Source organism: Homalodisca vitripennis, chromosome 3 (genome assembly GCF_021130785.1).
Source record: "Homalodisca vitripennis isolate AUS2020 chromosome 3, UT_GWSS_2.1, whole genome shotgun sequence".
Taxonomy (NCBI): Eukaryota; Metazoa; Arthropoda; class Insecta; order Hemiptera; family Cicadellidae; genus Homalodisca; species Homalodisca vitripennis.
The window spans coordinates 14330440-14357044 of record NC_060209.1 but is presented as its reverse complement, the minus strand read 5'-3'; the positions used below and the strand labels follow the sequence as shown (position 1 = coordinate 14357044).

Genomic DNA, 26605 nt, shown 5'->3' with positions numbered 1-26605 from the left:
TTGTTGATGGTAACCTTTAACATATCTTTTCTAAAAAGGGTTTGCATCAATAGGGTTTTATTTAATACATTTAAGTAATTATGAAGTTTCTTTTAGAAATTCCATTGTTTTCAAAAATTTCAATTGCATTTCACTTTTTAGTTGATAAATTGAAACACTTACATTATCTATGGTAAGTTTATACTCTTCCCAACATACCACTTTTAATAAGGTGAGTATGACAATTTTGCTGAAAATAATTAGCAATTTGAGATTGTAGTGCAAGTCTCTGTAACCGAAAGTTCAAGGATTTGATTCAGCAGGTCATTAAAATTTGCAAGTGGGTTTGCACCGTTTTCATTTTAAAAACGTTTAGTATAATAAATTAAAATACCACCGGCGCAGGAAAACCTCTTTAAAATATTTTATTAATTGGAAAATAATTCCGCCGAGAGAATAACAAAGGAAGCTAAATTAAAAATTCTTAAGGGCAGCTAAGGGTACTTTTTTCTTAGGGCAATAAGCTGAGAAATTGCACTTAGTTCTAAAAGGATCTTTGCGATGCTTCCGGAGTTACAGGATGTTCAACATGGTTAAGGTTAGGGGTAGAGGTCACCTCCTGTCGAGATCCATGAGGAAATATTTTGGGCATTAATCTCAGTCATGGTCCTTCGAATAAGGGGAAGCCTTTATACCGGCCTCTTAGTTGAAAGCAGGCAGGGGGTGGCACACCCTTATTTCTAGGCTAACACTTAAGAAGCCCCACCACCTCTAACAGTCATCTCCCGCAGTAGACTAAACCTATCGATCTACCCTCGCACCCCAATATCTCAACATTATTTGCGGTATGTGATGTGGTGCTCCAGGGCATAAAAAGGGTTGCCCAGATTTAAGTGACACACCGGTTTCTGTACTCAGTGAGGGTTCAACTGGAAGGTATAAACCAACCAGAAGTGAACCGTCCTTGGGAAAGGGTAAACTTTAGTAAAACGTTCAAAGCCACAAAGTAAGAACACACCAGGATCGTGACTCTGCTCAGCAATATTATTTTCTCCAAAAGAAGCATATGTGTTTCCTGGAAGACCTCGCCAGGCAGGATATCTGTACATTGCCACTAAGCGGATGTAGGCCCTGCTGACGTCTGTTGCGGCGCGGTGTCTGTAATTATCTTATTACCTCCAGGTAACTCCTGACCTCTGGACCTTCAAGGTCACGCGTGTCAACTATTTACAGTGACAACTGCGCTAATGTTATCACCCTTATCAGCTGGCGGACTTTAGTCCTGACTCATTCGCTTGTTCGACATTCGAGTTATCTTCGAGGATTACACAATATCAAGCAATAAAATACATCACTATTCGATTTGCCAGTCTAAAATGTTTATTTATTATCCTATACGTTCCGAGATTCAATTTTTTTCCTCTTTTGGTTAACGTTGATATTAGCTGTTGTGAAAATCAGATATCAGCTGATAGTTTTTGTCTTCCTGTCCATGACATGGTACAAATTAATTATGAGAAATAAAACAAATAAAAATGTCTTCTGTAAGAGATTTTAGTCACATATGAAAATGTGTATACCTTTATGCCCTTAAAGGGAGACATCCCCCAAAAAAATAGTTTTAATAAGCCTTCAAATGCGTTTTATATATTATTTATTTGTATTAATTATTCACACAATTTTTGAATTTCAAACACATTTCACCCTTAGTTTTAGTCCTAGAGTCATAGGAGGTGCCTCTTTTATATATATATATATATATATATATATATATATATATATATATATATATACTAAAGCTCTTTCTAACAGGGGATACCCTAAAAAACTTTTGAACCGGCAGCTCAGACAACCGAAAAAGGCTACAAATATTCCAAATCATTTCCAAAATGATCCTAAATTTATCACAAAATTTTATCCTGGTTTGCACAAATTCAATATATATATATATATATATATATATATATAATTAACATGAAACCAAACCAAACGCTTTTTTAGATTTTTGTTATATATTTTGGATGTTTAGAAATAAATCTTTAACTTTTTATTTTATTGTTAAAATATGCAGAAAGTAATGAATGAATGTCTTATTTTACAAGGCAAAGTTAGGGCTTAAGCCCTCTCTAACACTTAACCTGGAGATCAACGGCTTAAAGGTAATTTCCGAACCACCACCAATGGCCGGGCAGGCGGGCTGCCTGCAAGGACAAAATCGCCCAGCGGTCACCCATCCAAGTAGCAGCCACGCTCGACGTTGCTTGATTCGGTTATCTCGCGATAACCGCTGTACCCACTAGACTGCGCGTAAACACTTTACAAGAAAACCTAACAGGCGTTTAGGTATTTAAATGTCTCGTATTTAACTGAATATTAAACTTTCAATATTTCCTTACTTTATGTTTTTAATTATTTGCAAATATTTTACGTGTAGGTATAATTGTAATCCCTATTCCCTGTAAGTTGGGTATCGGGAAATTTGAGACCGAGGTTCACGCGGTTACATTCATTGGATGCCTACGAATTGACTTCCTTCTACAAGTTGAAGAACGATGAAAACTGGTAGAGACATTAGTTTACTATAATGTTTCAAAGCATGGAAATGAAATTCCACACGATACTTTAGGTCTAATAAGCAACTGGTTTACATTGTTGGTAATTATTCATTTTCTTCGGGGATTTATAATAAATTTTAAATTTAGGCTGAGTTGCAAATAATTTATGTTATGATCAAGAAAATATGTTAAAAAGTGTATGTTTATGTCTGTTGTAATTTACTCTGGTCTTAGTATTTTTTTGCTCCATAGTAAATTTTGCCTTGTATCCCGATCAAAAAATACATCACATCACAGAAGCCTACTTCTGACAAAAGACCACTACGATGGTCCAGCGAACTAGCATAGTTCTTGCTGACCGCTTCAAAGGTAGTCTTCAAAGTTAAATTCTGACCATCCTATGTTTTAGGACATTTTATAACGTAGATGAGTACGTAGGCTACCTAATCGGTGAAATTTAAAAAAAGGTGTGCCAACGGATGGTTACATCTTAGGGAATTTACACACTATTAACGTAAACAAATTGAAAATAGTGGTTAAATTAATTAAACTATGGTTGTAATGTCACAAAACAGTGTTTACCTTATTAATGGGGGGTTGAATCGAGTTTTGACAAATTTGGGAAGTATTAAGGCTATATTTATAAATATGGGATAATAGGTGGAGCTTAACATTTTAACTAAATGAATTCAAGACAAAGTCAACTAAAACATCAACTGTCATAAAAAAAATACCTTTCTTTTAGAAGCTCCCTGCTTAAAACAGTAAAGTTAAACATCCAATTAAATAATTTGGAGCCCTAAACTAGTTTCTGTAAAGTTTATGATCCTTACCACTGCAATATAATTTCAATTAATTAATTCTTGAATTATCGTATTAATTAATTGTCCTTTCTAATGTTCAATCAACACACATTTTAAGAGAATTAATACGGAAATTTTCACTTATTCTATAGGTACGACATATACATTAAGCCTATGAAAGTTTGACACAATAAAATGCATTTATATTTATGACTGTTATCAATTTTTGTTTACTAACAAAAAACCAACAAAACAAAAAAGTGAATAACTTCAACAATGTTATGGTTACAGTTCTGCCACAGTACGAAACTGTTAAATGATCTTCAGCCAGCAGTGTTAATGATTTGTTCCTTTTTCCCATTTAATTCTTGATAAATTCCTAATAATCAGTAATTTAATTTCATTGTCGGCTGAAATAAACCAAAAACTCAAATCAAATAGAACGATTTTAAATTGTAATATTTATGAAGATTAACCTGTCCCTGTGCTCATGTGATGACCATATATATTCTGATTACCCATATAAATCATCTATTTTATATTTAAGTTGTACAATTAATTTATGTATATTACAAAATCCATAAGTTCATAACAACATTTTTCCGTTAGATTACGTCCTGAGATGAACTTACACGTTCCCAGTTTTCCTCTTAATTTCTTTAAAGAGAAACCGCTCTCAAATAAAACTGTTTGAAGGTTATTTTTGACGATGGAAGGATTGTGAAGGAAACAGGATTTTCCGGACATTTGCCATCGTTCAGTGAAACAAGAAATCAGTAACACTACGTTTCGAGATCTGCAATCTGATCTCTTCTTCAGGTAAAAGAACTAACCTAATACATAATTACAATTACATTATTACATTATTTTAACCTAGTTTGTAATTATGTATTAGGTTAGTTCTTTTATCTGAAGAAGAGATCAGATTGCAGATCTCGAAACGTAGTGTTACTGATTTCTTGTTTCACTGAACGATGGCAAATGTCCGGAAAATCCTGTTTCCTTCACAAATAAAACTGGTAGTAAAATATAACGTTTACGGTTACTTATTAAACCCAGTGAAGGTTCACGACTAGCAAACGTCGAATGGTAGGTGATTGTTCGAAACAGTCATCATACTGTAAGAGACAGCAGACTCACTTTCTGTATCGTAATACAGATTGAGGATGACAAATCCGCTTCGTAGATTGCGTAAGCCACAATTAAAAAGTATGTTTATGTGGAACCAGTGGAAGACTAGGAGAAAGTTCCTAAAACAAGCGGTTCTGTCCTTCCAAGGCTCTACACCTTGCTCCTAGCGTCTCCGTGGCGTTACTGTCGTAATATCACAGGGCCGTAGTTATCGACGAGGAACTAGGGGGCTTCCAGGGCGATACCCCTTGCTCCTAGCGTGTCCGTGGCGTCCCTGTCGTAATATTACAGGGCCGTAATTATCGACGAGGAACTAGGGGGCTTCCAAGGCTCTACACCTTGCCCCTAGCGTCTCCGTGGCGTCCCTGTCGTAATAGTACAGGGCCGTAGTTATCGACGAGGAACTAGGGGGCTTCCAAGGCTCTACACCTTGCTCATAGCGTGTCCGTGGCGTCCCTGTCTTAATAGTACAGGGCCGTAGTTATCGACGAGAAATTAGGGTGCTACCTCGAAGCCCCCTCCTCTAAGGCTTCTCCTTAACGGAGGACTTCCATCGCCTAAGGATTTCCAAACGAATTTTAGAATAGATGGTAATAACAGGATTTCCGAACCTTTAGATACAGCCCTGGCGTAGACGTTAATCCTTAGCTAAACCAGTTACCGGGTAGAGTGGTTATTTCGACACGTCACAATCGGTAAATCTCTGGGCGGGCCAACAACTGCATGTGACGTCATAAGTGTTACACTGTTGGTAACTAACAAGTTCAGCCTAAGCAAAAAATGTGTTTTTGCTGGTTCAATGACAAGGTTGGACGTGTAACTAGGCTGTTCCTATATGTGTAGCAATTTTGAACCAACGAGCACACAGGAATGTGCATACGACTTAGTTACACGATGTTTCTTTTTTTTGTAATATTTATTACATTAGTTCGTTGTAATATAAGCAGCTTTGTTTGTTATTTTTATTAAATACGAGTATTAATAATCTTTAATAATAATTTTAATCAGTGGGGTTTGGCCAAATGTAAAATTTTAACCTTTGTTAATTTTTAGTAGGAATATATTGGTGTGCGTTAGCGAAGTCCATCGCTGAAGGGCTAAAAGATTTCATTGATTTCTGTCTTCCAGCACGATCTTTGAGAACGAACTGACCTATAGAATTGAAATGTTTCCATTTCTATATGACATTGAATTTTGGTCACTCCATGGGATTCGGCTTAGGGTTAGCGAATATTTCTACACTTGTCTTATGTGTAACCATAATGGCAACGAGAAACTTATAGAATACTTTGTCGAAAATAATTGACAATCATATGACATTTTAACGTGTGAACATTGATTTGATGTAAAACGTATTATCAGGTCCTCCGATACTCATGAGTTTGGCTTTTTGTATAGGGTAGCGATAAAATTGGATGATGGTGTTCCTGCGTGGGATTTGGCTGAGCGTTACGAAAGGCTATGACTCAGTGATGAGCAACTGAGAATGAATTTAGTATGATCACTAACGGTTTCTTGGATAAATTCTCTTCGTCTGCAGTGTGAATGTATATCACTAGATATCTCAAGAAAGAATGTGACATTTGGTGGATTTTAAAATTTGCATAAAAAAGCATTTCGATTACGTTTTGTGATGGGCATGATTAATTTAAAACGTTGCAGTTTAATGACAGTCATATCATCCTTTGGAATTGTGACTGAGACAAGATAGACAACTATCCGCATTTAAATTTTGAATTAAAAATCATTTCTACATTAACAAGAATGAGTTTCGATAAGGTATGACCAATCCATTGGGAATTGACTGAGCTTTAAGCAGAATGAATTAACCATCCGCAGGATACTTCGATAACACTGAACTGCAGACTTAAAATTTTGAATTAAACTCATTTCTACATTAACAAGAATGAGTTCGAGAAAGATGCAATGACCAATCCATTGGAATTGACTGATTTAAGCAGGCTAATTAACCATCCGCAATATATCGAGAACGATCTACTGCAGAGTTAAAATTTTGAATTAAACATCATTTCTACATAAAACAAGAATTGCGTTCGAGAAAGACAGGCATATCCAATCCATTGGAATGGACTGACTTTAAGCAGACTTCTTAACCATCCGCAATATATTCGAGAACGATCTCAACTGCATTAAAATTTTGAATTAAAAAATCATTTCTACATTAAACAAGAATGAGTTCGATAAGGATGCATGACCAATCCATTTGAATTGACTGACCTGCAGACTAATTAACCATCCGCAGGATATATTCGATAACGATCTGAACTGCAGAGTTAAAATTTTGAATTAAACATCATTTCTACATAAACAAGAATGACTTCGATAAAGATGCATGCATGATCAATCCATTTGGAATTGATCTATCACTTAATACGCTTCAGATTGTCTTATCTCTGCCTGGGGGGGGGGGGTTGTAAAAATGTCCTATCCAATCTGGTCATATGTCTGTCAGCGAAAATCTCAGAGAATTAAATGATCTTATATAATTTGGTATTTTTCAGGCATGAAATGACCAAACCAAAGATCATTTACTCGAAAATAAAATTCGCCCTCTTTGTGTTGCAAACATGTAACTTATTAGAACGTAGAAATCATTTATTGGAATATAAATAATGTAGCTTAAAATTAATCAAAAACACTTGCAAAACTTGAAAATGACTTGTTACGATAAATGAGGTGAAAGATTAGAGGTACCTACATCACTGCGTCAACTTTAATGACAATCTTACTGCATTTTAGATTTGTTCACGTATATTATGTATTCCAGAATTACTTATTGTAATTGTATTAATAAGTGGTTGGTAAAATGTGTTTAAACTTGAATAGGACAAACAATGACAACCAAAACACTGGTATCTTTTAAAGTGACCATAATGTATAAATAAATCTATTGCAATATAAATAACTCTAAATTGTGCATTGAACAGAAATCAGATACATTTTTCTACAAACAAACCAATGTTGTTTGTTGTTCCGATAAAACAAGCCAATCCATAAGTATCCCAAAAATCTGAGAATCAATTCAACAATAAATTTAACGCAATAAACTATAAGCTGTTATGGTTAATAAAAAAGTAGTAAATTTTAAAGTCTGTCAGTGTTATTTTTTCCGTCATTCTGTGATACAACTTGACAATCCAAAAGTTCAAACTTTCTACAGTGTTAATACATCTGTTTTGTACTCTGATTTTATTTCTAGTTACCTAACATCTAAAAAAAACCCTACAAGCTCGAGAAAAAACGTGCATTCAAAACGTGCACACGTGATGCTCAAAAGAGTAAAATATGGCGCGTTTTCCGACACAAATTTTATTTAATGTTCGTCTTAGATTAACGTTTAATAAATAATTCAAACAAATTAAATTGAAAATTCTATAGAAGGCTATGTACCGAGCTAAAAATGGAGAACATTCAAAATCGTGGGACGCGAGATGCTTGCATCTCATATGAAACATTTGAAAGATATTAAAAGGGATTATACGTTTTCCAAAAATAAATTTAAGTAATGCGTAAATTGTGGAAAAGGTTGCAACAACAGGCTTTTTTGACCTTAAAAACTGTGCTCAGTGCTTTGAAAGCCAAAATCTGACAACAAATTCTTCAAAAAACAAAGAAAATTTTTGAATTTTTCATTGCGCTCTGTAGAACCGGAGAACGGCCCGGACATCATGCTAGCAGATTCCATGCTAGAAGTCTATGCCCAAAGTTCCTTTGAATACACCAAGATCGAAGGTTGACATGGAATGCACACGTCGATTCAGTTTGCGCAAAATTGTCTTCATGCATTTATGTTTTGAGGTTCCTAGCGAAATACTGCCCTAATCAAGTACTGATGACGGCGTATTATGGCCTGATTTATCCACACCTTTCCTACGGATTGGTTTTTGTGGGGGACGTGCGCTAACAGTCAATTTTTAAGAGCATTCAAAGTCTAAAAGAAAGTGATTCTAATAATCGCAAATATGAATTTTAGAGAATTCTACAAACAAGCTTTCAAACCATTGCAACTGTTGCTTTACCGAGTCTCTGCATTTTGCAAACAAATTCTGTTCTGTAAGTCGAAACTTGCCCTGACAAGGAGCCGAGACATACATGAGTGTGAGACAAGAGGCAGAGACAGCTACCGAACTGAAAGACACAGCACTGTACCTAATGGGCATTTGCCTTTATAGGCTAGTGTTCATTTAATCAACAGATTGCCATATTCCATCAGAAGAACTCCAACGCCCAAGCCGTTAAAAGATTTTCCTAGAACGCTTTTTAGCGTCAAAGGCATTTCACAATGACTGCTAATTTATAGCACACAACTGGAAGACCATCATTTACAAGACTGACCTTGGCGTTGGATGTGAGTAGAACTTAGTGTGTAAATGGGACTTTAATGCATACACTGTATGTCTGAATGTGGTATAAATGACAAAATTCTTCAATGTCAACGAGTTTTCGCAATAAATGACTTGATTTTAAATTTTACGAGGATATCTTCAAGATCCAAGGTTAATATTACGCACGTGTTAATTACCACAAACTTGTTGTGGTTTCCCAAGATCGCAACAACCCAGAACACAATCTATTTCTGAAATACATCGTTTGTATTCGCTACGGAGTTCTCTTTTTCATAAAAATATATTTCACCATGTATAATATGAAATAAATGTAATGTTATTTAAATATTCCTACCCAACACTTGTTTTTTTTTTTTTTTTTTTTTTTTCCTTACACCATTTCTTATATCTGCCAAGGTTTCAAAAAGTATGAGAAAATATTTAATTATATTACAAATATGAAGGTCACAGATAAAATATCAGAGATTCAGACTGTCCTTTACAGAATCGTAAACTATTTGACCGATCATTATGAAAATTTGTATGTGTATGTATTTTTCACGGAATAGGATTATAAGCTATGCCATTGTGTAACTAGCCACCAGGCGGCGCTGAAAAATATACAACTTTTCAAAGCGCCTGCACAATATAAACTGCAATTAAGAGACAATTACGTATATTAAATAGCCAAACACTGTTTGAAGGCGCTAAGTTATGATGTATATTTGTCTTCAAAATAAATTTCTGGTTGAACTTAAAGCTTGAGTGTTAAACCAATTTAGAATAAAGTACATGTACGTGTACAATGGCTATAAACACACACTTTTGGCAGGTTTTCTTGGTCATGTCAACAAGGCAAACTCTACGTCGGCGTTGGAAATATAATTCACTTGAACCAGAAGTGCTTATGCACGGGCTAAGCTTACGATAAGCGTTCTAAGCTGCGGAAACAGCTAGTATATTATAAAATATGCAATTCCCCTAAGTCATATTTTTCTTTAAAAGGGGCTGCAGGGTAGTTTTGTATAATCACTAAAACACTCATAATTTGCCTCCACACATTTCAATAACTGTAATTGTTATTAATTAATTGCTTAGATTGTTCATTGACAATTTTCTCAGACAAATTCCTCTGTTGCAGACATGGCCCTTCATGAGGTGCCTCTGGAGACATTTCCTAATAAATCCAAAACCAAACAGATCGAACTGTGCTTCAATGGGCTCAACTATAAAGTTAACATGGGATTTCGGAAAGGTAAGTTACTAGTCGAAGTAATCCAACGACGGATAGTTTATATTTTCTCATATTTATTCAGATTTGTACCTCCGATAGAAAGTCAGCAGTGGTGATTCGCTCCAAAATGTCCAACTCATCTTTCACAATGCTGTTTGCATATTCAAGCTTGGTTGTTGAAGCATAAGCACGAACTCTACCATTTGAAGAATTTAATCTTTAAGGTTCAATTTTTATCATACATTTTGAATGCGATTCAAACCACAATCAAAGCTTGAGCATTTCAATAAATCTTTCAATGTGTACAGTTTAGTGAATATATTTTGTTCAAAATTGCACTTACGTATTTATAAAAGGATCTCAAATGTACCTGCATAAAGGTGTACACACTTTTCATGTTTTAATTACATGTATAGATTTAGGATCCTTATAATTATTACACGGTGTGAAATCAAATTCACAAGTATATGCACATGTATTCAGTAAAATAGATGTATCACTTGTGTTTGTTAAACGTAATATACACAACTAATTTTTTGTACAGTCATTCAAGACCATTCTATTGTTACTACACCTTTTTTCTTGTTGTTATTACTCACTTTTTATAGCTCTTGCCACTGTTACGTTGTTATTTTGTTATACATTGTTGATTGTTCCTGTTACAACTGATTTATTTATTCTCGTTTCTTGTTATCATTTGCATAGTTTTTTTTATTGTTGTAATTATTGTTATTTAGTTTATAATTTGTTACAAAAATATTGTTTAATTTAGGATGTGTTTGTACTCACTGTTAATACTTGAATGTATTCCATTTTTCTTCTGCCACTTGGAATGAAATGTTACGATATAAGTGGGTATATTAAATGTAAATTGGTGTTGACCGTTGAAATAAATAAATAAACAGCTATTTTTGGTATGGGTTTCTATTACCCGTCATTTTGATAGATACTAAATTAATTATGAGATTTTGATAACTTCTAGCTGCTTTAAAATATGTAATAGCCTAATTATTGATATTTTAAAATGTTCAAATCGTCCATCAATTATTGTAAAGCTTGCAGACAAGGTTATCTTGTTTATTATAGAAGAGCTATCACTGAAATGGCAAAAGTTGGTTTTTCCGACGGTTTCTTCTTAAATTCTCTGAAATTATATGATCTCCCAAGAAAATAGCTAATTGGTTATAGTAGACCCAATAATCCAGTAATGTTATAACATTTGCTTTTAGTAGGCTATGTACTGCTGCTGTTTCCTCATTATGTAACAGCATACTGTATTAAAAATTCAATTCTCGTAAACCGAAGTATTTGTTTTATTTGCTTCAACAACCACAAATTCTTTTACTAAAATCACTAAAGTATTAGATTTTTCACAGTAACTTATTTTTTAATAATTTATCCCTTTTTAAATAGGAATAAGCAACGGATGCACCACTTCCAAAACGGTCTTTATCATCACTAGAGAAATCCTCCCATCTGCTCCGAAGTCCTCTTACTTCCCGGACTCTTCCTACTGCCTCATAGAGTTTCTTACTCTACCTACGTCCACATACTTATTTCTCTCTTGCTTTTTTTAATCTTTCTTCATTCATTTCTGCAGACCACTCCTTATTTCCCTCCTCAATCTGGCAACAATCACCAGTCCAGTAAGGTACATCGCTGTCTTCTTGTGGTCTTCGGATTTGCTTCACCAGCTTCCCTCCAAAATAACTCAAACAAACATTTCTTTCAATCCACCTCCTCAGCCAGCTAGCCCTTCTTCCTATCCTCCAGCTCCCGTACAAGTTGCTTTCAATGTTCCCACTTTAAGCAACAGCCTCCTTTCAAATCGGAAAATCATCCCGTGGTCTTTTAAAGCTCATGCCTCTCTATTGGCAAAAAAGGCACACCCTTTCATCTCCAGTCATTTTCGTAAAATGCTTATGTTACATGCAGTTATTCTATTGTTTTCAAACTTTGAAATTGTCTTCCTCCGTAGACAAGTGGATACAGTCACGGCTCTCTAACTGAGAGATCAGGGTTCAACTCCCGGGGAGCTCCAATCATGATAGGAATAATAGCCACAGTGACCCAAAACAAGCCAGTATAGCCTAAAAGCTGAGGCTTAAAAGAGAATAAAAAACTTTGCAATCAAGTCCTGTATTTAATCATGTCTGAGTTTTCCATATCTACACTTGTGCTGTAAAATTTTCATTTCACTTACCCAAAATTCCAGACCTTGCACTATTCACCTTCATTACCTCTTCCATTCCAACTTCGTCTCCTCATATTACCCATCTCTCTCCCTCTCCCTTACTATATGTATAAATATATGTGCAAAATTTGCACGACTTTGAAGACTCTCCTTCCTCCCCACTGAACCTTTCCATGGGTACAGTCCCTGCACCAATAAAATGTTATATCTAGCTTCCTTCCTAAGCTAACAATTCCTCCTGTCACCACATTACCCTTATTAACTTCCTATTCTAAGTAGCAAAAACCACACTTTCTGCAAATTTCCTCTTAAATTTTAAACCTCTTAAGGAAGTACATAATTTCGACCCAGGATTTCAAGGAAAGCATATTCCTTGTAGAAAACTTTTGCTGGGCTTCAAAACTACCAGTGAAGTTTACGTGGATAAACTGTGCCCAGTTCCAAAGATCAGACGATGAATACATACAATATTGTGAGCAAAGTAAAGTTGAATACTAAAAGTCCCAGGTGTAAAGTTTCAGACAGAAAACCATTGCAAATTTTAATTAAAGATTCGGCAGAATAACATTTTTATATTCTTTCTGGGTTAAACGCACGATTTTTTTCCAATTATACAATGGCGTACGTATTCCAAAATATAAAAAATGTTCAAAAATCAAAGTGGTTCTAGATTATTCAGTTTTTTGGCCTGCAAGCGGAGTAAAGGTTTTACAGTTCCAGATTTGTAATTTTTAACATAAATCAAAAACAAAAAATGTTTTATATTTTATTTCATCCCAAACGGCCTCAAATGCATTTTTGTTATTCAATAAAACTGATTCAGCCAGGTTTATAAAATATTTCTTACAGTATTGTACATATATTCTCAGGTGAAAAAGAGATTCTGCACGATGTTTCTGGGTACTTCTTGCCTGGACAGTTGACTGCCATAATGGGTCCTTCAGGAGCGGGCAAGTCCTCTCTCCTTGATGTTATATCAGGATACAGGTTAGTCCAATGAACTTATCTTGTTTTATTTTTACACTAGTATACCACAACAGGCTGTGTGATTATTGGATAAAAGCAAAAGTACACGATTGAGAGGTATTCAATAACAAACTCGACCACTAAAAATCATTCCAAATACAATGTTTCTATTAAACTCGGTCAAAAGTCCAATGTAATTTGTTGACATACAGAAGTCTTAAGGTCATCGAAAATTAGATTAAATTAGATTATTTAACATAAAATATTTGTAATTAATTAAATGGTGTTTATAGTTCCTAATTATAAATCAATGACGGCCAGACGAATGAATGGATCAGTGAAGGTGTCAAGACACATCTAAGCGTCTTTGTTTCATTCAGTGATCCATTATCTTGGTGGTCTTTGCCCTTGAAAGAACAGCTGATTGGGTTCTCTTTAAATTTATTAACCTCACTCATTGACTCCCATCAATACCTCAGACTGCATAGCTCCACATTGAGGAATATTTAATTAGCCACTTGACAATGACAGTGGGTGATTACTCTGTTATCTCTTCTAACAAATTATTAGTCTCCTAAATTAGGTCAAGAGTTATAGTATAATGCGAACTATAGGTTAAAAATTGTTCCATAAATTTACTAATATCAATTGAAATATTACTTCAGCTAGTCTACCAATGATTTGTTAAGTGTTAATACAGATTAAGTCACCTTATTTATGAGGACAGACGTTGAAAGTTTCAACATAATATTGCCAATCAGGATCCATTTTGTTATTTGGTACCTGAGAAGAAAAAGAAGGAATCTAGATTATGATAAAACTACAAATACTTATGCATGACTTATATTCAATTTGGATCATTACAGTACCGGATGCTTTGGATAATGTAGAATCGATTTTTTATATCGAAATTGCGCGCCCTCTGATACTAGCGTGCTTGTCCCACATAAAGCACACACAAACACACGCATCATATTCCAAACTAAATGACGTCATAAAAACTCTACTCATTGTGAAAGAGTATCCAAATAATGGAACAACACCAATGAAAATACGGCAAGTAACTGTAAGCATTAATGATAATATTACGTTAATAATAAACCGTTGTTGTTACGGTGTTTTTGTTGGTTGAGAAATTGTGTCAAGTTTAATCCGTTGGGCCATTAAGACTGTGACAGACTGCGGATATGAATAAAAATAACTACTTATAAAATAATATTAGTCTTATAGAACTAAAATCTAGGTGGGCGCTAGCGCTACCGGTTCTAAAATCAGTGTTGCCAAACGTGATATAGAAATGTGACTATGGCTTCTTTCTAGGCTATTGAAATGATAGGTATTAAACAGGGTAATTCCTGAAGATATGAAGAAACTGCGGGAGCTCATTCTACATGTAAAAATAATGAAAATAATTTACAATAACATGGGTCCGGAAATGCCTCGTTAGCGAATTACGGTTAGCAAAAGATTTCGCCCGGATTTCAGCTCACCGTGTAAAACGAGATCTTCCTTAAATTTCTGGTAGGGTAGATTAAGGTGCGAATTTAATCGTTTTTTATGGTTTTTGGCCTGATACATTGAATAAAACAGGTCCTAGAACTTTAAGTTAAGCACTTTTTGAGAAAACCCGTGTCAAATGCAAAATTGGAGTGAAAAACACATCTTTTAATCTTTGGGCAACAATAACTTGTTATTTCACCAAGAAACAGACGAAGATTTTTAATAAAACTTTTTATTAACATGTAGAAAGTTTTATTTTGAACAAAACTGTATAAATAATGTGCACAGAAAGCGATTAGACGTTTCATTAAATAATTAATTTCACGACTTCATTAGGAAAACTACTACATCAAATTATTGGAAACTAGACTGTGTGCTTATACAATCGCTAACCATTCTAGACTCTTGGATTATAGAAAGTCAGAAAAAAAACTGAAAACAAGGTCATTTTTGATTGAACATTCCTATATGATTTGAATGACTAAAACGGTGACTGGTAATAACACTGAGAGAACCTTATTCTGGTCTAGTCAAGTGAGCGAAATTTGACTAATCCGGATTAAATGAGTCCATTACTAAACTCGTTTATTATAGTTGTGGATGGAATCATTAAAGAAGATTTTATAACTTTGGCGTTGAATCAAATTAGCAGAATATTCAATATTTTGTGCTCATGAAAACATATCAGAATTTTAAAATATCATGTTAAACCCAGATACCGTCGAATTTAACATCAAGTTTTAAATTTAATTTATACAAATATATGAATGAAGTAAACATATGTTTTGAAAATATGTATTAAAAATTGCGATTTATTATGGAGTTGGGCTGCTCAATTATTATATAATGGATTTTAAATGAAATTAACTCTCCAGGTACAACACAGAGCCTGGCTTAGTCACATTTCTGGCTCAAAATTGAATTTAGAATCTGCACCTTCACTTAGTACATAAAACTAAATTCTCAGAATTTCTAAACAATACATCTATTGAGTCGGCAAGCAAACCTGCAACCCAACAGGAATCACTTCTGGCTGGTTTATACCTATCACTTGAACCCATCACTGGGCACAGCAAAAACTGATGTGTCACTTAGATCTGGATAACCTTATGGATTTCCAGGAGCGGCACATTACTAACCGCAAATGTCGAGATTTTAGGGTTCAAGGGTAGTTCGATAGGTCTTGTCTACTGCGGGAGATGACTGTTGGAGTTGGTGGGGTTTGTTCCCTAACCTCAGAGGTTCTTGCTAGCCTCAACAAGGATGTGCCACCCCCTGCCTGCTTTGACTGGAGAGGATGGTTCAGAGCTAGTCTCCCCTTCTTCTGGGGGGACATGACTTTGAGATTAGTGCCCTAATTCTTCCTCATGGATGTCGATAGGAGGCGCCCCCTACCACCTAACCTTACCCATCCTGAATATCCTGTCACTCCGGAAACAGCGCTAAGGTTCTTATAGGACAGTGCAATTTATAAGCTTCTTGTCCTAAGAGAACAAAAAAAAACGGCAAAACTTGACCACCAATCCATGCATGTTCAGTATTGTTACGAAAATGTTCTGGAACTCTTTAGTATATTGTATTTATGTGACCCAAAAGGGGTGCCATATCAGTATTTTTATATGATTTCAATAAACATTGAATCACATAAAGTACTTGCTCCTCCGGGACTCGAATCCGGATCTCTCACTTGCCGGGGGAATGTGCTACCATTACACCACACACCCTTACTTTTTACGATTCAATTATTTTGTATTTGGTTGTTTCTTTCACGTATGTGTTTAAATAACCAAACTAACATATGATCGGAAGACCAAATACCTGTCAAATGACTTATTTACATTAATTATATATATTAACATATAAAAATACTTGCATTCATTAAATTTGTATAAGTGGCAATAGCCTAATGTAATTAATGTAAATAAGTCATTTGACAGGTATTTGGTCTTCCGTTCATATGTTAGTTTGGTTATTTAAACACATACGTGAAAGAAACTTCTTCAGATAAATACCCCTTGTATAAATATTTGCATAAATTGTGATATATATATATATATATATATATATATATATATATATATATATATATATATATATATATATATACTCGTATATATAGCTTACATTACATAAACAACCTCTTCGGCTGATATATTACTATTTATTATGAAATACTAATTACTGTTATTAGTTTCTCCTTATAGATTTACACAAATTTCTGACTAATACAAGTCAGTTTGGAATTGAGGCAGGAAGTGTTTTAGGATTATAACATTTTCCTAAATTGAATTTTGAAACTTGTTCAACGTTTTAAAGAAACATGCACCGAAGTAGTGCCTATTTTATATACAATATTACTGTATCAAGTTTTATGAGTAAATAATATGTTCATAATTTTTTAAGAATTTCAGGCGTAGACGGGTCTGTGACAGTGAACGGGAAGGTGAGGGACCTTAACGAGTTCCGGCGGATATCCTGCTACATCCAGCAAGATGACAGGCTGCAGCCGCTTCTCACTGTGGCGGAAAACATGATGATAGCTGCAGACCTCAAACTAGCAAGATCCGTCTCCCTTGCCGACAAGCAGAACACTGTAAGTTACCATTTGCAGTTCATACTCTGAGCAGAATGAGCAACCGGACCCTCTTAGCGGTTAGAAATTTAACCGAATGAGTCTAGAAGCATTGAACTAAATATTAGTTCTGCAATGAATATGTTATGTAACACTGAGACTTGCTAAAATTGCAAGTTTTGACAGTTAAATCCAAGTCCTTTGTTTAAAGTGTGATTTTTCGAGAAAATTGTGAATGTACACTGTAATTCGAACAAATTCTGACATTTATTTAAAGTTTGTTATTGATGATGGATGATTTAAAAGGTTAGCAGGATTTTGGGCATTTGTCATCGTTATATGTTACAAAATGTATAACACAAGTTTCGAGGATTGAAAAAGTGTGGCAACGGACTACCGCTCAAAAATCTACGTAATATCTGAAATGAAAATTAAATTAAATGAAAAATGCCTGTATTAAAGAGGCGGAGTTAGGGCTGTCAAGCCCTCTCTACCACTCAACCTCATATTGTATACAGTAAATTAACAATAATTGAATACAGGCCAATGTAAACTTTTAACATACTTATACGTTATAATAAAACAAATTGCTTAATTCACATAAACTAACTAAAAATAATGAACTTTATAATATAATTCTTAATGAAAGATGAAGAAAAAAGCTAAAAATGTAAAAGAGAAAATAAAAAGAACAATAACACATTCAACCGCTCTAATACACTGTCCGCCACCCCCCCCCCCCCCCATCGCAGTATCAAGTCCTTGGCTCTCTCCCCGAAGTACGCACGACCCTCAATACTTCTAATATCATCAGGGAGAGCATTCCAAAGGCGACAAGCCTGAACAGAAAACAACCTATTAAAAATTGTTGGTCTATAAATTGGAGTTGATAGTAAAGTGGCTCCCTTTCTTGTAGATCGTTCACGAATACCAGAGATAAAATTGAAGTGATTGGACAGACAAATGCGAGTTTTAGTTTTGATAATTGAATGTAGAATGGAAAGAAACACCAAGATCATGAATGAACCCAATGATGTCACTGCACAGAAGTAGGAACACAAATAACACTTCTCACGCACTAGCGAAGGTGGAAAACTGTAGAGAAAATCTATGTCAATATTTTCTGTAACAGCCTATAACGACGGAAATGTCTAAAATCCTATTATCCTCTCAAATCATCCATTCTCAATAACATAATTTTTAATGAATGTCAGAATTTGTTCAGATATTTGTCGATGAACACAAGAATCAGTATCACAACATTTCAAGATCCGTAATCTAATCTCTTCCTCAAGTGAAAAACTAATCTAATACATACTACAGTCTAGATTAAAATAGACCGATCATACCAAAATGTTTTGGAATGCTTGAGTCATTAGATCATCGATTTAATAAAATTATAAAATAGTTTAAATTGGGTTGGAACTAGCATATTACACCCGGGACCTTATTTCTTTTAAATAAAATTAACTGAGGATTCAAATTTAATCAACTGCTCAAGCAATTTTTAGTTAAAATTAGGCTACTTTGGGTGGTATTTCTCAAAAACTAACAAAATGGAATCAATAGAGTAGAGATTTTTAAACTCAGAAAATTTTTGAATGCAGTAATTGACAGCAATAAGGGATTCAATTTCAAGATTTTCTTTCGAGGTTGATTTTATGCAGAGAGTTATATCATCGGCATATTGAATTATCTTTCCATTTTGGATGGATGAATTTATTCGATTTACACATAGAAGAAAAAGAACCAGCCCAAGAATAGATCCCTGTGGAACTTCATGAACCAATTTATTTCTCCTCGACATGACACTTGAGATCTGCACACACTGGTATCTGTCTCTGAGATAAGACGAGATCCATTTATGAGGAAGACCCCGAATGCCCCAAAGCTCTAACTGGTGCATCAGTGTCTCATGTCAAACAGATCCAGTCAAACGATTTGGAAAGGTTGAGAAATACGCTGAGCACATGTTCTCACCTCTCCAACTTATCTGACTATTTAGATCATGTTGAGACTGTTCTTCCTGCAAACTCAAGGGTGTTCTGGAGTTTTATTAACAACTTAAAAAGATATTCCAGTACCCCAAGTATAATGGCATGCAATGGAAACACTACTGACGTGATCCTAAAAGAATGTGTGCATTTTTCCCTGATTTCTTCGCTTCCGTTTTTGCGGCTGCTTCTGCAGAACCCCCTACTTATTGAGTGCCTCATGTCTTATCTAATTGCTTTTTCACACTTGATCAAGTCCTGTTCAAATTGGCAAAACTGAATGCCTCAAAAGGATTTGGGAAATTGCACCTTATCTTACTGGATTTTTCAATACAATTCTCTCAAAGATATTTGTTATATATTGTTGCAATGTTTGTACCGTTGGTACATAAATAGTTATGACATCACTAGCAATTTCTTCTACCAGGTACTAGTCACTGATCCCTAATGGACATCTAGTTTTAGATTGTATTTTATTTGTAGCCTTTTTGCCTGTAGTACAAATTTGTTTGTTCATTTGCTAATAAAAGGTTGTTAACGCTATGTATCACTGAACATTACCAGCATTGTCACTGATTCATAAACACCACAACAACAAGTACACATAAATAAGTGTGTACTTTTGGAGACATAAATGTGCATGAAAGTTTATAACATTTTATTCCAAATTCAGTAGTTTAAGATGTTGAGTGACATGAATGCTTGACCTTTATTGAAATAGATAAACCCAATATTTTTGACATCTTCAGTTGGTTAATAAACAGATAGATTGCAGAGATACTGAATACCCTGGGGTTGACGGAGGCGGCTCACACGCAAGCAGACAGACTCTCTGGTGGACAGAAGAAGCGGTTGTCCATTGCACTCGAGCTCATCAACAACCCTCTTGTTATGTTTCTGGACGAGCCCACTACGTGAGTAGGTTCACTTCTTGCCCTTCACTTCGTCTAGTTAGGGTTCAGAGAAGTGTGGTACGTGCATGTACATGCAATGATCTTAAAACTTAACAAATGTCTACAGCTACCAAAAAGGACTATTTCGTCCTGCAGTAATACACTTAATTAAGTACCTGTAACATAAGCGTTTTTCTAGACCGCTTAGAATGGTTGAATCAAATCATTCAGTTTTTACGCTTTTCAAACAATTTCTTTCCAAATATTAATTAAATTTGAATAAGAAGCAACAAAAGTCTTAAATAAATTGGGGGTCAACACAACTGATATTTTCCTAAAGTGGACAGAAAGTAAGGCCCCATTTTGTTCCTTAAAAAGTTTTTGACCCGTACCTATGTTGAAAATCTTTTAGCAATACATGTCAGTAATTCTGAATTATTTAAATAATAATAATCATTTACTAAAAAAGTAATTGAAACTATCGAAAATTTGGGGGGTCCAGACCCCTTGCTGACTACTTCCATGAACTAAATTGAAAGTTTTTAGCTATTTGTTATTTATTCAGTATTTCTCATAAATGCGTAATTAATTATGTTAAAATTGATTTTTAGTAAATAAATTTCCAATAATATTATCATACATATTAGATCAAGATAAACTTTATTTAAAACTTTGTCTTTAGTGGACAGACTAAAACTGAATTGAACAGTATATTAATAGCTTTTAAAAACAATATTTTTGAGAATTTTAAACTTGAGTTATATTCTACATCCTTTGTACAAATCGGCTTTTTCATTAATACACCCTATTTCACAATAAGTGACACATCAAAGATTTTATTTTAGAATGGGTTATTACTTATTAAACTACTTAGATCAAATTATAATGCTGGTTGGTGATACCAAATTTAATGTTTTTCCTATATTTATTCTCCTTATATCATTATGTAATGTTTCGTTATAATTGTTATAAACTGATTAGTTCTGGTCAATAATATGGTTTAAAATTGCCCAAATAAATGCAGTACAGCTTTATATGAAGAACCAACGTATTTTTACTAGTTATGCTATGACCAGGAAAATTCAGTATGGATAAACATTTTTATCCAGCGGATTTGTCTAATAATGTAAACAACTTACTTTACTTAAAATACTGTATATGTTCCATTACTTATAGGTTTTTTATTAAATATCAGCAATGAGTCAAGTTTCTAAATCCCAAGATGTTCTAACTTCACTCATCTTGTTTTTTTTATCCTATGTCCTCACTATTCTGAAAAAATGCTATGTCTCTAAGGGGGATAGGAATAATATCAAACCCAGCTGTAACAATTTTATTTATAATTTTCACTACCATACACTATTATTTTACAACTGCACCTTGTAGTAAGGTATTCATTCAAAATTATAACTTTATTTAGTCTTTCATGCATGTTTTTATTTGCTCCATCACTCAGGTACTTTAACCTACTTACTTCTTAGATTTCCTTTTCTGAATCTTCAGCCATTTAGCGCGAAGCTTATACTTACTCTTTCATTTGTACCTCCCAACTTACTCTTGTACTCTACCGAAGACTCTGCTCTGTTACAGAGGTCTAGACAGTTCGTCCTGCAATCAGTGTGTCTCATTACTGAAGGTTCTGGCTCTGCAAGGCAGGACCATAATCTGCACCATCCATCAGCCCAGCGCCATGTTGTTCCAGAAGTTCGACATCGTCTATGTACTCGCTGGCGGACGTTGTCTCTATCAAGGCAACAGTAGAAACATGGTTCCTTACCTGCTTTCTGAGGGCCTGGGCTGCCCCAAGTACCACAATCCAGCAGACTATGGTACGCCCTGTTTAAATTTAAAAAAATTATTGTATCTGTTTTTAACTTTGTTATTTATTTATAAAGGTGTTTAAACGGGAATTTTAATTATTTGAATTTTAAACGTTATTGTTGAAGGTCTTTTGTCTTACTGTTGGTACTTAATTGTTTTTTTCCTGCTTTTGTGTATTTCTATTTTAAAACTTGTATTTTAATTTATAACTTTTTAATTTTTAACACTACAATAATGATCTTTAGATTACAAATACATCAACCACATAAAGGAAAATAATTGTATTGCAATTAGTTTTTATTTATAGTACATGTTTACTACGTTCATGACAATGTCTATTGTACACTTGTGTATTTAACAACAGTAAATATTCTTGATTCTTGATCAAGTGAAGAATAATATTTAGCACTCTTAAAACTTTAAATTTTAATCACTAGACTATCTTTTTGAATGTTGAGTTTAGCTCTAGTTCACCTTCCTTTTTAGCGTCTGGTATCTGACACTGTCTCAGACTTGACTCCTGTAATCTGGAGTCATGGTCGTCTGAAGAGATGAAAGAAATTTGGCGATGAATAAACTCGAAAAATCTTTACATCGTTTTGATATCAGAGACACCTTTCTTTGAAATCTTCAGATGAATATGACTCCAGATCCAAGTCTGAGACACCATCAGATACCAGACGCTGCAATAAAAAGGAAGGTGAACTGGAGCTAAACTCAACATTCAAATTGAATTAACCCTTCCTGCCATAGCTACGTTATGTGACTAGAGTATCAGTGATAAAATGTCCTTGAAGGTGATGAAGAAATTTAGGAGCTTCAGCATAAAACATGTTATTTCACAATCAAATCATATTTATTCTCGATTTCAGTTATTGAACTTGCATGCGGTGAGCACGGAAATGACAAAATAGACAAGTTGGTGAAAGCGACTCAAAATGGCAGATCCCTCGAGTGGTTTGAAAATGGGGAAGAAATCTCATCACATTTTCCAACAGGTGATTTGAATATATGACAATATATAACTACTTTGTTTGAGTCCTGAATCAAAATGTATAAAAATGATGATTCGTAGTTAACGAAATAAGCTGGTTAATGTAGAGTGTGCTACTTACAGGTCCCAAGAAAGCACTGGCGTTACCGACCAAGAAGTGTGTGGGAAGTTTGCAAGAGACGTCCTTGTGGAACCAGGTCTCAGTATTGCTAAGGAGAGGGTTCATCAAGGTCAAACGGGACAAAGTAAGCCAAAACTGTTATGTACATTATTCTGTATTTACTACTTTTATCTCCAATAAGAGTAAGTTACAATAGAAAAGGAACCTTGATGAGTTACAAAATCAGAGGCAATACTTTTGGACCTGTCGTCTTCATGCAGTTCTGCCTAATTATTATCCAGTTTAAAAGAAGCAACTACTTACAATATTTGCGTTTGTTAATGTCCTTGAAATAGCTAATTATTTTATTACCTCATTGAAACAACCAATAGAGTAAATTTTATTCACTTCTTAAAACGTAAAATAATTTTAAATTTCAAAATACTTTCTTCAACTATCTTAAGAGTTACTGTTCTTATAGAATGTTTCTGTTCTTTTTTTTAAGTTTATTTTTGACGATGGAAGGATTGTGAAGGAAACAGGATTTTTCCAGACATTTTCCATTGTACAGTGAAACAAAAAATCAGTAACACTACGTTTCGAGATCTGCAATCTGATCTCTTCTTCATATTGACTGGATGAGTATAATTACGTGTTAGGTTAGTTATTTACCTGAAGAAGAGACCAGATTGCAGATCTCGAAACGTAGTGTTACTGATTTTTTTTTATTTCACTGAACGATGGCGAATGTTTCTGATTGTTCCAACCCACTCACTGAATCACTGAAACCTTTACATATTACGATATAGCTGATGCAATACGTTTTGTTACAGACGCTGACACACATGCGTGTCATTGTGAACATCCTTACAGGGATCATGTTGGGAACCCTGTGGCTGCAGGTGGGGGACAAGGGTTCCAGAGTCCTTGACAACTACAATCTCCTCTTCTCCATTCTCATCCACCATGTGATGAGCACCATGATGCTTGCTATACTCACCTGTGAGTTTTCCTCAACGCCTTTCAAAATTTCAACTTTTAGTTCTTTGTACGAATATCAGTAAATGTTTCAAATATGGGGAAATTATATTGATGTAATCCGAACTTTCAGTTCCCATGGAGATGACGATCCTGACGAAAGAACACTTCAACCGGTGGTATTCGCTGAAGTCATTCTTCATCTCTGTCAACGTTGTTGATATACCAGTTCCAGTAAGTTAACTTCAGTTTGCTTCTATTTTTACTTCTTTAGGTTCTATGCTTAATGTGTGAAGTATGAATATTTTTCAATAAATGAAATTTTGTGTACAGGCCTAATCAAATATATATGTTACTAGCTGTTTCCCGCGGCTTCGCACACTTTACGTAAGCCTTGGCCATGTATTTGCACTTCTTGTTCAAGTGCATTATATTTCTAACACCGATGTAGAGTTTGCCTTGTTGTCACGATCAAGAAAATCTGTGTATGCTTATTATATAGCCATTATACACGTACATGTATTTTATTATATAAAGCGGTCTAACAGTCAAGCTTTAAGTTCAACCATATATTTATCATAAAGACAAACATATATTCTAACTTAGTGCCTTCAAATAGTCTTTGGCAAATTAATATACGTAACTGTCTCGTAATTGCAGTTTATAATGTGCAGGCGCTTTGAAAACTTTTATATTTTGCAGCGCCACCTCGTGGTGAGTTTTATAAATGAGTATAGCATATAAACCTTCTCCGTCGAAAAGTACGTATACATTAAAATTTTCATAATGATCAGTCAAATAGTGTACGATTCCATAAAGGACTAACACACAAACATTCATTTATATATATATATATATATATATATATATATATATATATATATATATATATATATATATAGAGATTATGAATTCAAAAATACCTGAAACAGCTCTCTTAAATTGTTTGAAATTGTATTCTCATAATTTCTTCACAGGTCGTGTGTTGTATTGTCTTCTCCATTATCATCTACGCTATGAGTGGTCAACCTATAGACTCCACAAGGTTCACAATGTTTACAGTGATCAGCCTACTTGTGGTATTCATTGCTCAAAGCATAGGCTTCATGGTTGGTGCCATCTTCAGCATTGTTGTGAGTGTTATTCTATTTGTTATTGTACATGCCATTTGTCATTATACATTAGTTATTATTGTTTACACATTATAGATTTCTTCGGCATTATTTTATCTGAAATTATCTTTTATTTGATATAGTATATCAGTGTTTGTAGAAATATATCCTGTGATATATTTCTACAAACTGACTTAAAATTACAACAAATCAAAGATATAATTCTCTAACCACACAATTGTCTAATCGATTTAATCTATCACTTAATCAGCATAAAGTCTAAAGTGCTGCTGTTATAATAGGTTATGAATAATATTTCAGAAACCTAGCATGAATGGATACTAACCGTTCTTTATAATATTAACTACGAGTAATTTTATCGTAATGTTAATACATTTATATACACAAATTTACACACACAACTTCAATGGATAACTTTACAAACGTGAACGTCGCTTCACATTGTTTAGCGTCAAAGGAGAGCTCAGATCTCCTAGTCCTCGATAATCCATAATACAAAATTATTTCTCTTGAAGCAGACACCCCCATCTTTTAAATTTTCAGTTTAGCTCCTGTTCACATTCCTTTTAATTGCAGTATCTGGTATCTGACACTGTATCAGACTTGACTCCTGGAATCTGGAGTTATGTTCGTCTGAAGAGATCCAAAGAAAAAGCTCAAAACGAACCATTTACATTGTTTCAACATCAGATTCTAGGAGTCAAGTCGGAGATAGCGTCAGATACCAGACGCTGCAATAAAAGGAAGGTGAACTGGTGCTAAACTCAAAACTCAATTCAATCAACCCTTCCTACCATAGCTACGTTTTGTGTAGAAAACTCGGTTGCTCCACTGTGCATAGAAATCGTGTCTATCACATCGTAGTGCACTCAATTTTGTACCTAATGAGACAATGAGACTACCACTTCACCTATTTATAGGTGTCTTAGGTCGAAACGATGTAAATGTTTCGTTTTGAGCTTCTTCGTTGTCGACTTTCTTTGGATCTCTCAGACGAACATGACTCCAGATTTCAGAAGTCAAGTCTGAGACAGCGTCAGATACCAGATGCTGCAATTAAAAGGAAGGTGAACTGGAGCTAAACTCCAAATTCAATTGAATCAACCCTTCCTACCATAGCTACATTATGTGTAGAAAATCCTCATCTTATTAGTCTAACCAATAACTCAATTAAGTTCAAGCATAGAAATAAATAAATCTAAAATTTTACATAGGATTGTATAATATTACTATGTTATTGCTGAGTTTTTCTTAGGAATTATGCGAGTTACTTTAGTTAAATTACACATAAATGTGTTATAAATTGAGACATTGTTTTTGGCAGAATGGCACATTTGTTGGCCCGGTTCTGGTGGTGCCGATGATGATGTTCTCCGGCTTCGGAGTGAGGATCACAGACATACCCCTCTTAC

At 34.5% G+C, this 26605-nt stretch overlaps 1 protein-coding gene across 1 annotated transcript in view; it reads left to right on the top strand.

Moving 5' to 3' along the window:
* Positions 1–26605, top strand: part of LOC124356606 (ATP-binding cassette subfamily G member 4-like) — a 43352-nt gene that overhangs the window by 15026 nt on the left and 1721 nt on the right. The window contains 11 exon segments of the mRNA XM_046807711.1: positions 9956–10069; positions 13112–13229; positions 17112–17301; positions 20043–20188; positions 21758–21996; positions 22861–22986; positions 23106–23227; positions 23916–24084; positions 24194–24294; positions 25038–25193; positions 26518–26604. Of these exon segments, the coding sequence (XP_046663667.1) occupies positions 9958–10069; positions 13112–13229; positions 17112–17301; positions 20043–20188; positions 21758–21996; positions 22861–22986; positions 23106–23227; positions 23916–24084; positions 24194–24294; positions 25038–25193; positions 26518–26604 (1566 nt within the window). The 5' untranslated portion in view covers positions 9956–9957.